Genomic DNA, 12835 nt, shown 5'->3' on the forward strand with positions numbered 1-12835 from the left:
GCGAAAGCGAGAGCGAACGAGAGTGAGCGAGAGCGAGACCAAGAGCGAGACCAAGACCAAGAGCGAGAGCTAAATCAGGAACATGAGCGAGAGCTAAATCAAGAGCGAGAGCGAGAGCGGGACCGAGAGTGAGAGCGGGACCGAGAGCGAGAGCGGGACCGAGAGCGGGACCGAGAGCGAGAGCTAAAATCAAGAGCGAGAGCTAAAATCAAGAGCGAGAGCTAAAATCGAGAGCGAGAGCTAAAATCGAGAGCGAGAGCTAAAATCGAGAGCGAGAGCGAAACCGAGAGCAAGAGCGAAACCGAGAGCGAGAACAAGAGCGAGACCGAAACCGAGAGCGAGAGCGAAACCAAGAACAAGAGCGAGACCGAGAGCTGAGACCGAGAGCTGAGACCGAGAGCTGAGACCGAGAGCTGAGACCGAGAGCTAAATCAAGAGCGAGACCGAGAGCGAGAGCGAGACCAAGAGCGAGAGCAAGACCGAGAGCGAGACCAAGAGCGAGAGCAAGACCGAGAGCGAGACCAAGAGCGAGAGCGAGAGCGAGAGCGAGAGCGAGAGTGAGACCAAGAGCGAGAGCGAGAGTGAGACCAAGAGCGAGAGCGAGACCGAGACCAAGAGCGAGACCGAGACCAAGAGCGAGACCTAAATCAAAAGCGAGAGCGAGAGCGAGAGCTAAATCAAGAGCGAGAGCGAGAGCTAAATCAAGAGCGAGACCGAGAGCTAAATCAAGAGCGAGACCGAGAGCGAGAGCTAAATCAAGAGCGAAAGCGAGACCGAGAGCTAAATCAAGCGCAAGAGCGAGAGCGGGACCAAGAGCGAGAGCGGGACCAAGAGCGGGACCAAGAGCGAGACCGAGAGCGAGACCGAGACCAAGAGCGAGACCGAGACCAAGAGCGAGAGCTAAAATCGAGACCAAGAGCGAGAGCTAAAATCGAGACCAAGAGCGAGAGCTAAATCGAGACCAAGAGCGAGAGCTAAATCGAGACCGAGAGCGAGAGCTAAATCGAGACCGAGAGCGAGAGCTAAATCGAGACCGAGAGCGAGAGCTAAATCGAGACCGAGACCGAGAGCAAGACCAAGACCGAGACCGAGAGCGAGACCGAGAGCGAGACCGAGAGCGAGAGCAAGACCAAGACCAAGACCGAGACCGAGACCGAGACCGAGACCGAGACCGAGAGCGAGACCGAGAGCGAGACCGAGACCAAGAGCGAGAGCGAGAGCTAAATCAGGAACATGACCGAGAGCTAAATCAAGAGCGAGAGCGAGAGCGGGACCAAGAGCGAGAGCTAAATCAAGAGCGAGAGCGAGAGCGGGACCAAGAGCGAGAGCTAAATCAAGAGCGAGAGCGGGACCAAGAGCGAGAGCTAAATCAAGAGCGAGAGCTAAATCAAGAGCGAGAGCGGGACCAAGAGCGAGAGCTAAATCAGGAACGAGAGCGGGACCGAGAGCGAGAGCGGGACCGGGACCGAGAGCGAGAGCCTAAATCAAGAGCGAGAGCTAAAATCAAGAGCGAGAGCTAAAATCAAGAGCGATTGCGAAAGCGAGAGCGAACGAGAGTGAGCGAGAGCGAGACCAAGAGCGAGACCAAGACCAAGACCGAGAGCGAGAGCTAAAATCAAGAGCGAGAGCTAAAATCAAGAGCGAGAGCTAAATCAGGAACATGAGCGAGAGCTAAATCAAGAGCGAGAGCGGGACCGAGAGCGAGAGCTAAATCAGGAACGAGAGCGGGACCGAGAGCGAGAGCGGGACCGAGAGCGGGACCGGGACCGAGAGCGAGAGCCTAAATCAAGAGCGAGAGCTAAAATCAAGAGCGAGAGCTAAAATCAAGAGCGAGAGCTAAAATCGAGAGCGAGAGCTAAAATCGAGAGCGAAACCGAGAGCGAGAGCGAAACCGAGAGCGAGAACAAGAGCGAAAGCTAAATCAAGAACAAGAGCGAGAGCGAGACCGAAACCGAGAGCGAGAGCGAAACCAAGAACAAGAGCGAGACCGAGAGCTGAGACCGAGAGCTGAGACCGAGAGCTGAGACCGAGAGCGAGAGCTAAATCAAGAGCGAGACCGAGAGCTAAATCAAGAGCGAGACCGAGAGCGAGACCGAGACCGAGACCGAGAGCGAGACCGAGACCGAGAGCGAGACCAAGAGCGAGAGCGAGAGCGAGACCAAGACCGAGACCGAGACCGAGAGCGAGACCAAGAGCGAGAGCGAGACCAAGAGCGAGAGCGAGACCAAGAGCGAGAGCGAGAGCGAGACCAAGAGCGAGAGCGAGACCAAGAGCGAGAGCGAGACCAAGAGCGAGAGCGAGACCAAGAGCGAGAGCGAGACCAAGAGCGAGAGCGAGACCAAGAGCGAGAGCGAGACCTAAATCAAAAGCGAGAGCGAGAGCGAGAGCTAAATCAAGAGCGAGAGCTAAATCAAGAGCGAGAGCGAGAGCTAAATCAGGAACATGAGCGAGAGCGAGAGCTAAATCAAGAGCGAGACCGAGAGCTAAATCAAGAGCGAGACCGAGAGCGAGAGCTAAATCAAGAGCGAAAGCGAGACCGAGAGCTAAATCAAGCGCAAGAGCGAGAGTGGGACCAAGAGCGAGAGCGGGACCAAGAGCGAGAGCGGGACCAAGAGCGAGAGCGGGACCAAGAGCGAGAGCGGGACCAAGAGCGAGAGCGGGACCAAGAGCGAGAGCGGGACCAAGAGCGAGAGCGGGACCAAGAGCGGGACCAAGAGCGAGAGCGAGACCAAGAGCGAGACCAAGAGCGAGACCAAGAGCGAGACCAAGAGCGAGACCAAGAGCTAAATCAAGAGCGAGAGCGAGAGCTAAAATCAAGAGCGGGACCGAGACTGAGAGCTAAAGAGCGAGAGCGAGACCAAGAGCGAGACCAAGAGCGAGAGCTAAAAGAAGGAGAGCGAGAGTTAAATCAAGAGCGAGACCGAGAGCGAGAGCGGGACCGAGAGCGAGAGCGGGACCGAGAGCGAGAGCGGGACCGAGAGCGAGAGCGGGACCGAGAGCGAGAGCTAAATCAAGAGCGAGAGCGAGACCTAAATCAAGAGCGAGAGCGAGACCTAAATCAAGAGCGAGAGCTAAATCAAGAGCGAGAGCGAGAGCTAAATCAAGAGCGAGAGCGAGAGCTAAATCAAGAGCGAGAGCGAGAGCTAAATCAAGACCAAGAGCGAGAGCTAAATCAAGACCAAGAGCGAGAGCTAAATCAAGACCAAGACCGAGAGCTAAATCAAGACCAAGAGCGAGAGCTAAATCAAGACCAAGAGCGAGAGCTAAATCAAGACCGAGAGCGAGAGCTAAATCAAGACCGAGAGCGAGACCAAGAGCGAGACCAAGAGCGAGAGCTAAATCAAGACCAAGAGCGAGAGCTAAATCAAGACCGAGACCAAGAGGGAGACAGAGACCGAGAGCGAGACCGAAAATGAGAGCTAAATCAAGAGCGGGAGCGAGAGCGAGACCAAGAGCGAGAGCGAGACCAAGAGCGAGACCGAGAGCGAGAGCGAGACCAAGAGCGAGACCAAGAGCGAGAGCGAGACCAAGAGCGAGAGCTAAAATCAAGAGCGAGACCAAGACCAAGAGCGAGAGCTAAATCAAGAGCGAGAGCTAAAATCAAGAGCGAAACCGAGAACAAGAGCGAAAGCTAAATCAAGACCAAGAGCGAGACCAAGAGCGAGACCAAGAGTTAAATCGAGACCAAGAGCGAGACCGAGAGCTAAATCGAGACCAAGAGCTAAATCGAGACCAAGAGCGAGAGCGAGAGCGAGACCAAGACTGAGAGCGAGACCAAGACCAAGAGCGAGAGCGAGACCAAGAGCGAGAGCGAGACCAAGAGCGAGAGCTAAAATCGAGAGCGAGAGCTAAAATCAAGAGCGAGAGCTAAAATCAAGAGCGAGAGCTAAAATCAAGAGCGAGAGCTAAAATCAAGAGCGAGAGCGAAACCGAGCGAGAAACCGAGAGCGAGACCGAAACCGAGAGCGAAACCGAGAGCGAAACCGAGAGCGAAAGCCGGACCAAGACCGAGAGCGAGACCCAGAGCTAAAGCGAGACCCAGAGCTAAAGCGAGACCCAGAGCTAAAGCGAGACCCAGAGCGAGAGCGAGAGCGAGACCGAGACCGAGAGCTAAATCAAGAGCGAGAGCGAGAGCTAAATCAAGAGCGAGAGCTAAATCAAGAGAGAGAGCTAAATCAAGAGCGAGAGCTAAATCAAGACCAAGAGCTAGAGCTAAATCAAGACCAAGAGCGAGAGCGAGAGCTAAATCAAGAGCGAAAGCGAGACCAAGAGCGAGAGCGAGAGCTAAATCAAGAGCGAAAGCGAGACCTAAATCAAGAGTGAAAGCGAGACCAAGAGCGAGACCGAGAGCTAAATCAAGAGCGAAAGCGAGACCGAGAGCTAAATCAAGAGCAAGAGCGAGACTGAGAGCAAGAGCGAGACTGAGAGCGAGAGCGAGAGCGGGACCAAGAGCAAGAGCGGGACCAAGAGCAAGAGCGGGACCAAGAGCGAGAGCAAGACCGAGACCAAGAGCGAGAGCGGGACCAAGAGCGAGAGCGAGAGCTAAAATCGAGAGCGAGAGCTAAAATCGAGAGCGAGAGCTAAAATCGAGAGCGAGAGCTAAAATCGAGAGCGAGAGCTAAAATCGAGAGCGAGAGCTAAAATCGAGAGCGAGAGCTAAAATCGAGAGCGAGAGCTAAAATCGAGAGCGAGAGCTAAAATCAAGAGCGAGAGCTAAAATCAAAAGCGAGAGCTAAAATCAAGAGCGAGAGCGAAAGCGAGAGCGAACGAGAGCGAAAGCGAGAGCGAACGAGAGCGAACGAGAGCGAACGAGAGCGAACGAGAGCGAACGAGAGCGAACGAGAGCGAAACCGAGACCGAGACCGAGACCGAGACCGAGAGCTAAATGAAGAAGGAGAGCGAGAGCTAAAATCAAGAGCGAGAGCGAAAGCGAGAGCGAACGAGAGCGAACGAGAGCGAACGAGAGCGAGAGCGAAACCGAGACCGAGACCGAGACCGAGAGCTAAATGAAGAAGGAGAGCGAGAGCTAAAATCAAGAGCGAAAGCGAGAGCGAAAGCGAGAGCGAACGAGACCAAGAGCAAGAGCGAGAGAGAGAGCGAGAGCTAAATGAAGAAGGAGAGCGAGAGTTAAATGAAGAGCGAGAGTTAAATGAAGAGCGAGAGCGAGAGCGAGAGCGAGAGCGAGAGCGGGACCGAGAGCTAAATCAAGAGCGAGAGCGGGACCGAGAGCGAGAGCGAGAGCGAGACCAAGAGCGAGACCAAGAGCAAGAGCGAGAGCGAGACCAAGAGCGAGAGCGAGACCAAGAGCGAGAGCGAGAGCGAGAGCTAAATCAAGAGCGAGAGCTAAAATCAAGAGCGAGAGCTAAAATCAAGAGCGAGAGCTAAATCAAGAGCGAGAGCTAAATCAAGAGCGAGAGCTAAAATCAAGAGCGAGAGCTAAACCGAGCGAGAGCTAAACCGAGCGAGAAACCGAGAGCGAGAGCTAAACCGAGCGAGAAACCGAGAGCGAGAGCGAAACCGAGCGAGAAACCGAGAGCGAGAGCGAAACCGAGCGAGAAACCGAGACCGAGACCGAGACCGAGAGCGAGACCGAGAGCGAGACCGAGAGCGAGACCGAGAGCGAGACCGAGAGCGAGACCGAGAGCGAGACCGAGAGCGAAACCGAGAGCGAAACCGAGAGCGAAACCGAGAGCGAAACCGAGAGCGAAACCGAGAGATAAATCAAGACCGAGAGCTAAATCAAGAGCGAGAGCGAAAGCGAGAGCGAGAGCTAAATCAAGAGCGAAAGCGAGACCGAGAGCGAGATCAAAATCAAGAGCGAGACCGAGAGCTAAATCAAGAGCGAGACCGAGACCAAGAGCGAGAGTGAAAGCGAGAGCGAGAACTAAATCAAGAGCGAGACCGAGACAAGAGCGACATCAAAATCAAGAGCGAGACCGAGAGCTAAATCAAGAGCGAGACCGAGACCAAGAGCGAGAGCGGGAGCGGGAGCGGGAGCGGGAGCGAGAGCGAGACCAAGAGCGAGAGCGAGAGCTAAATCAAGAGCGAGGGCTAAATCAAGAGCGAGAGCTAAATCAAGAGCGAGAGCTAAATCAAGAGCGAGAGCTAAATCAAGAGCGAGAGCTAAATCAAGAGCGAGAGCGAGAGCTAAATCAAGAGCGAGAGCTAAATCGAGACCCAGAGCTAAATCGAGAGCGAGAGCTAAAGCGAGAGCGAGAGCTAAAGCGAGAGCGAGAGCTAAAGCGAGAGCGAGAGCTAAAGCGAGAGCGAGAGCTAAAGCGAGAGCGAGAGCTAAAGCGAGAGCGAGAGCTAAAGCGAGAGCGAGAGCTAAAGCGAGAGCGAGAGCTAAAGCGAGAGCGAGAGCTAAAGCGAGAGCGAGAGCTAAAGCGAGAGCGAGAGCTAAAGCGAGACCGAGAGCTAAATCAAGAGCGAGAGCTAAATCAAGAGCGAGAGCTAAAATCGAGAGCGGGAGCGAGAGCGAGAGCGGGAGCGAGAGCGGGAGCAAGAGCGAGAGCGGGAGCAAGAGCGAGAGCGGGAGCAAGAGCGAGAGCGGGAGCAAGAGCGAGAGCGAGAGCGGGAGCAAGAGCGGGAGCGAGAGCGGGAGCAAGAGCGGGAGCAAGAGCGGGAGCGGGAGCAAGAGCGAGAGCGGGAGCAAGAGCGAGAGCGGGAGCAAGAGCGAGAGCGGGAGCAAGAGCGAGAGCGAGAGCGGGAGCAAGAGCGAGAGCGGGAGCAAGAGCGAGAGCGGGAGCGGGAGCGGGAGCGGGAGCGGGAGCGGGAGCAGGAGCGGGAGCGGGAGCGGGAGCGGGAGCGAGAGCGGGAGCGAGAGCGGGAGCGGGAGCGGGAGCAAGAGCGAGAGCGGGAGCAAGAGCGAGAGCGGGAGCAAGAGCGAGAGCGAGAGCTAAATCAAGAGCGAGAGCTAAATCAAGAGCGAGAGCTAAATCAAGAGCGAGAGCGAGAGCTAAATCGAGAGCGAGAGCTAAATCAAGAGCGAGAGCTAAAATCGAGAGCGGGAGCAAGAGCGAGAGCGGGAGCAAGAGCAAGAGCGGGAGCAAGAGCAAGAGCGGGAGCAAGAGCAAGAGCGGGAGCAAGAGCAAGAGCGGGAGCAAGAGCAAGAGCGAGAGAGGGAGCAAGAGCGAGAGCGGGAGCAAGAGCGAGAGAGGGAGCAAGAGCGAGAGCGGGAGCGGGAGCAAGAGCGAGAGCAAGAGCGAGAGCGAGAGCGGGAGCAAGAGCGAGACCGAGACCAAGAGCGAGACCAAGAGCGAGAGCTAAATCGAGACCAAGAGCGAGAGCTAAATCAAGACCGAGACCAAGAGGGAGAGCAAGAGCGAGAGCTAAATCGAGAGCGAGACCAAGAGCGAGAGCTAAATCGAGAGCGAGACCACGAGCGAGAGCTAAATCGAGAGCGAGACCGAGACCGAGAGCGAGACCGAGACCAAGAGCGAGAGCTAAATCGAGACCAAGAGCGAGAGCTAAATCGAGACCAAGAGCGAGATCAAGAGCGAGAGCTAAATCGAGACCGAGACCAAGAGCGAGAGCTAAATTGAGACCAAGAGCGAGAGCGGGAGCGAGAGCGGGACCGAGAGCGAGAGCTAAATCAAGAGCGAGAGCTTAAATCAAGAGCGAGAGCTAAAATCAAAAGCGAGAGCTAAATCGAGAGCGAAACCGAGCGAGAGCTAAATCGAGAGCGAAACCGAGCGAGAAACCGAGAGCGAAACCGAGAGAGAAACCGAGCGAGAAACCGAGAGCGAAACCGAGAGCGAAACCGAGAGCGAAACCGAGAGCGAAACCGAGAGCGAAACCGAGAGCGAAACCGAGAGCGAAACCGAGAGCGAAACCGAGACCGAAACCGAGACCGAAACCGAGACCGAAACCGAGACCGAGAGGGAAACCGAGACCGAGAGGGAAACCGAGACCGAAAGCGAAACCGAGACCGAAAGCGAAACCGAGAGCCGGACCGAGACCGAAACCGAGACCGAGAGCGAGAGCTAAATCAAGAACAGCGAGACCGAGAGCTAAATCAAGAACAAGAGTGAGACAGAGACCGAGAGCGAGACCAAGAGCGAGAGCTAAATCAAGAGCGAGACCAAGAGCGAGAGCTAAAATCAAGAACAGCGAGACCGAGAGCTAAATCAAGAACAAGAGTGAGACAGAGACCGAGAGCGAGACCGAGACCGAGAGCGAGACCGAGAGCGAGACCGAGACCGAGAGCGAGACCGAGACCGAGACCGAGACCGAGAGCGAGAGCTAAATCAAGAGCGAGACCGAGAGCGAGAGCTAAAATCAAGAGCGAGAGTTAAATCAAGAGCGGGACCAAGAGCGAGAGCGGGACCAAGAGCGAGAGCGGGACCGAGAGCGAGAGCGGGACCGAGAGCGGGAGCTAAATCAAGAGCGAGAGCAAGAGCGAGAGCGAGAGCAAGAGCGAGAGCGAGAGCGAGAGCGAGAGCGAGAGCGAGAGCGAGAGCGAGAGCGAGAGCGAGAGCGAGACCAAGAGCGAGACCAAGAGCGAGACCAAGAGCGAGAGCTAAAATCGAGAGCGAGAGCTAAAATCGAGAGCGAGAGCTAAAATCGAGAGCGAGAGCTAAAATCGAGAGCGAGAGCTAAAAGCGAGAGCGAGACCAAGAGCGAGAGCGAGACCAAGAGCGAGACCAAGAGCGAGACCAAGAGCGAGAGCTAAAATCAAGAGCGAGAGCTAAGAGCGAGAGCTAAAATCAAGAGCGAGAGCTAAAATCAAGAGCGAGAGCGGGACCAAGAGCGAGAGCGGGAGCGAGAGCGGGACCAAGAGCGAGAGCGGGACCAAGAGCGAGAGCGGGACCAAGAGCGAGAGCGGGACCAAGAGCGAGAGCGGGACCGAGAGCGAGAGCGGGACCGAGAGCGAGAGCGGGACCGAGAGCGAGAGCGGGACCGAGAGCGGGAGCGGGACCGAGAGCGGGAGCGGGACCGAGAGCGGGACCGAGAGCGGGAGCGGGACCGAGAGCGGGAGCGGGACCGAGAGCGGGAGCGGGACCGAGAGCGGGAGCGGGACCGAGAGCGGGACCAAGAGCGAGAGCGAGAGCGGGAGCGAGAGCGGGACCAAGAGCGAGAGCTAAATCGAGAGCTAAATCAAGAGCGAGAGCTAAATCGAGAGCGAGAGCTAAATCGAGAGCGAGAGCTAAATCAAGAGCGAGAGCTAAATCAAGAGCGAGAGCTAAATCAAGAGCGAGAGCTAAATCAAGAGCGAGAGCTAAATCGAGAGCGAGAGCTAAATCGAGAGCGAGACCGAGAGCGAGACCGAGAGCGAGAGCGAGACCGAGAGCGAGACCAAGAGCGAGACCGAGAGCGAGAGCAGAAGCGAGAGCAAGAGCGAGAGCGAGACCAAGAGCTAAATCAAGAGCGAGAGCGAGAGTTAAATCAAGAGCGAGAGCGAGAGCTAAATGAAGAGCGAGAGCTAAATGAAGAACGAGAGCGAGAGCTAAATGAAGGGCGAGGGCGAGAGCTAAATGAAGGGCGAGGGCGAGAGCTAAATGAAGGGCGAGAGCGAGAGCTAAATGAAGGGCGAGAGCGAGAGCTAAATGAAGGGCGAGAGCGAGAGCTAAATGAAGGGCGAGAGCGAGAGCTAAATGAAGGGCGAGAGCGAGAGCTAAATGAAGGGCGAGAGCGAGAGCTAAATGAAGGGCGAGAGCGAGAGCTAAATGAAGGGCGAGAGCGGGACCAAGGGCGAGAGCGGGACCAAGGGCGAGAGCGGGACCAAGGGCGAGAGCGGGACCAAGGGCGAGAGCGGGACCAAGGGCGAGAGCGGGACCAAGGGCGAGAGCGGGACCAAGGGCGAGAGCGGGACCAAGGGCGAGAGCGGGACCAAGGGCGAGAGCGGGACCAAGGGCGAGGGCGAGAGCTAAATGAAGAGCGAGAGCGAGAGCTAAATGAAGAGCGAGAGCTAAATGAAGAACGAGAGCGAGAGCTAAATGAAGGGCGAGAGCGAGAGCTAAATGAAGGGCGAGAGCTAAATGAAGGGCGAGAGCTAAATGAAGGGCGAGAGCTAAATGAAGGGCGAGAGCTAAATGAAGGGCGAGAGCGAGAGCTAAATGAAGGGCGAGAGCGAGAGCTAAATGAAGGGCGAGAGCGAGAGCTAAATGAAGGGCGAGAGCGGGACCAAGGGCGAGAGCGGGACCAAGGGCGAGAACGAGAGCGAGAGCTAAATGAAGAACGAGAGCGAGAGCTAAATGAAGGGCGAGAGCGAGAGCTAAATGAAGGGCGAGGGCGAGAGCTAAATGAAGGGCGAGAGCGAGAGCTAAATGAAGGGCGAGAGCGAGAGCTAAATGAAGGGCGAGAGCGAGAGCTAAATGAAGGGCGAGAGCGAGAGCTAAATGAAGAGCGAGAGCGAGAGCTAAATGAAGGGCGAGAGCGAGAGCTAAATGAAGGGCGAGGGCGAGAGCTAAATGAAGGGCGAGGGCGAGAGCTAAATGAAGGGCGAGGGCGAGAGCTAAATGAAGGGCGAGAGCGAGAGCTAAATGAAGGGCGAGAGCGAGAGCTAAATGAAGAGCGAGAGCGAGAGCTAAATCAAGAGCGAGAGCTAAATCAAGAGCGAGAGCGAGAGCGAGAGCGGGACCAAGAGCGAGAGCGGGACCAAGAGCGAGAGCGGGACCAAGAGCGAGAGCGGGACCAAGAGCGAGAGCGGGACCAAGAGCGAGAGCGGGACCAAGAGCGAGAGCGGGACCAAGAGCGAGAGCGGGACCAAGAGCGAGAGCGGGACCAAGAGCGAGAGCGGGACCAAGAGCGAGAGCGGGACCAAGAGCGAGAGCGGGACCAAGAGCGAGAGCGGGACCAAGAGCGAGAGCGGGACCAAGAGCGAGAGCGAGAGCGGGACCAAGAGCGAGAGCGGGACCAAGAGAGCTAAAAGCGAGAGCGAGAGCTAAAATCGAGAGCGAGAGCGAAACCGAGAGCTAGAGCGAAAGCTAAATCAAGAACGAGAGCGAAACCGAGAGCGAGAGCGAGACCAAGAGCGAGAGCGAGAGCTAAATCAAGAGCGAGAGCGAGACCAAGAGCGAGAGCGAGAGCTAAATCAAGAGCGAGAGCTAAATCAAGAGCGAGAGCTAAATCAAGAGCGAGACCTAAAATCAAGAGCGAGACCTAAAATCAAGAGCGAGAGCTAAATCAAGAGCGAGACCTAAAATCAAGAGCGAGACCTAAAATCAAGAGCGAGAGCTAAAATCAAGAGCGAGAGCTAAAATCAAGAGCGAGAGCTAAAATCAAGAGCGAGAGCTAAAATCAAGAGCGAGAGCTAAAATCAAGAGCGAGAGCTAAAATCAAGAGCGAGAGCTAAAATCAAGAGCGAGAGCTAAAATCAAGAGCGAGAGCTAAAATCAAGAGCGAGAGCTAAAATCAAGAGCGAGAGCTAAAATCAAGAGCGAGAGCTAAAATCAAGAGCGAGAGCTAAAATCAAGAGCGAGAGCTAAAATCGAGAGCGAAACCGAGAGCGAAACCGAGAGCGAAACCGAGACCGAGAGCGAGACCGAGAGCGAGACCGAGAGCGAGACCGAGACCGAGAGCGAGACCGAGACCGAGAGCGAGACCGAGAGCGAGACCGAGCGCGAGACCGAGCGCGAGACCGAGCGCGAGACCGAGCGAGAGACCGAGCGAGAGACCGAGCGAGAGACCGAGCGAGAGACCGAGCGAGAGACCGAGCGAGAGACCGAGCGAGAGACCGAGCGAGAGACCGAGCGAGAGACCGAGAGCGAAACCGAGCGAGAGACCGAGAGCGAAACCGAGACTGAGAGCGAAACCGAGACTGAAACCGAGAGCGAAACCGAGACTGAGAGCGAAACCGAGAGCGAAACCGAGAGCGAAAGCCGGACCGAGACCGAAACCGAGACCGAGAGCTAAATCAAGAACAGCGAGACCGAGAGCTAAATCAAGAACAGCGAGACCGAGAGCTAGAACAAGAGTGAGACAGAGACCGAGAGCGAGACCGAGAGCGAGACCAAGAGCGAGACCAAGAGCGAGACCAAGAGCGAGACCGAGAGCTAAATCAAGAGCGAGACCGAGAGCGAGAGCGAGACCGAGACCGAGAGCGAGAGCGAGAGCGAGACCAAGAGCGAGACCGAGAGCTAAATCAAGAACAGCGAGACCGAGAGCTAAATCAAGACCAAGACCAAGACCGAGAGCTAAATCAAGACCAAGACCAAGACCGAGAGCTAAATCAAGACCAAGACCAAGACCGAGAGCTAAATCAAGACCAAGACCGAGAGCTAAATCAAGACCAAGACCAAGACCGAGAGCTAAATCAAGACCAAGACCAAGACCGAGAGCTAAATCAAGACCAAGACCAAGACCGAGAGCTAAATCAAGACCAAGACCAAGACCGAGAGCTAAATCAAGACCAAGACCAAGACCGAGAGCTAAATCAAGACCAAGACCAAGACCGAGAGCTAAATCAAGACCAAGACCAAGACCGAGAGCTAAATCAAGACCAAGACCAAGACCGAGAGCTAAATCAAGACCAAGAGCGAGAGCTAAATCAAGACCAAGAGCGAGAGCTAAATCAAGACCAAGAGCGAGAGCTAAATCAAGACCAAGAGCGAGAGCTAAATCAAGACCAAGAGCGAGAGCTAAATCAAGACCAAGAGCGAGAGCTAAATCAAGACCAAGAGCGAGAGCTAAATCAAGACCAAGAGCGAGAGCTAAATCAAGACCAAGAGCGAGAGCTAAATCAAGACCAAGAGCGAGAGCTAAATCAAGACCAAGAGTGAGAGCTAAATCAAGACGAAGAGCGAGAGCTAGAGCGAGAGCTAAATCAAGACCAAGAGCGAGAGCTAAATCAAGACCAAGAGCGAGAGCTAGAGCGAGAGCTAAATCAAGACCA

The 12835-nt window shown here is 55.6% G+C and overlaps 2 protein-coding genes and 1 pseudogene across 2 annotated transcripts; 2 read left to right on the forward strand and 1 right to left on the reverse strand.

The window, feature by feature from the left end:
- The first annotated feature begins 82 nt into the window (after positions 1-82).
- On the forward strand, positions 83-8033 carry LOC138467202 (trichohyalin-like). Its single transcript, XM_069607254.1, has 9 exons — positions 83-86; positions 991-1303; positions 2819-3064; positions 3939-4319; positions 5467-5865; positions 6102-6198; positions 6467-6969; positions 7013-7528; positions 7658-8033. Exons 1-9 carry the CDS (start codon positions 83-85, stop codon positions 8031-8033), a joined length of 2835 nt encoding a protein of 944 aa, XP_069463355.1.
- Positions 8034-8772: 739 nt separating this feature from the next.
- On the reverse strand, positions 8773-9330 carry LOC138467203 (serine/arginine-rich splicing factor 4 pseudogene; annotated as a pseudogene).
- A 146-nt stretch (positions 9331-9476) lies between these two features.
- Positions 9477-11856, forward strand: LOC138467204 (trichohyalin-like). Its single transcript, XM_069607255.1, has 3 exons — positions 9477-9489; positions 9603-10539; positions 11418-11856. The coding sequence occupies exons 1-3, from the start codon at positions 9477-9479 to the stop codon at positions 11854-11856; spliced, it is 1389 nt and encodes a 462-aa protein (XP_069463356.1).
- Positions 11857-12835: the final 979 nt, after the last annotated feature.

This window comes from Ambystoma mexicanum, chromosome 4q (genome assembly GCF_040938575.1).
Source record: "Ambystoma mexicanum isolate Mex_15411 chromosome 4q, UKY_AmexF1_1, whole genome shotgun sequence".
Taxonomy (NCBI): Eukaryota; Metazoa; Chordata; class Amphibia; order Caudata; family Ambystomatidae; genus Ambystoma; species Ambystoma mexicanum.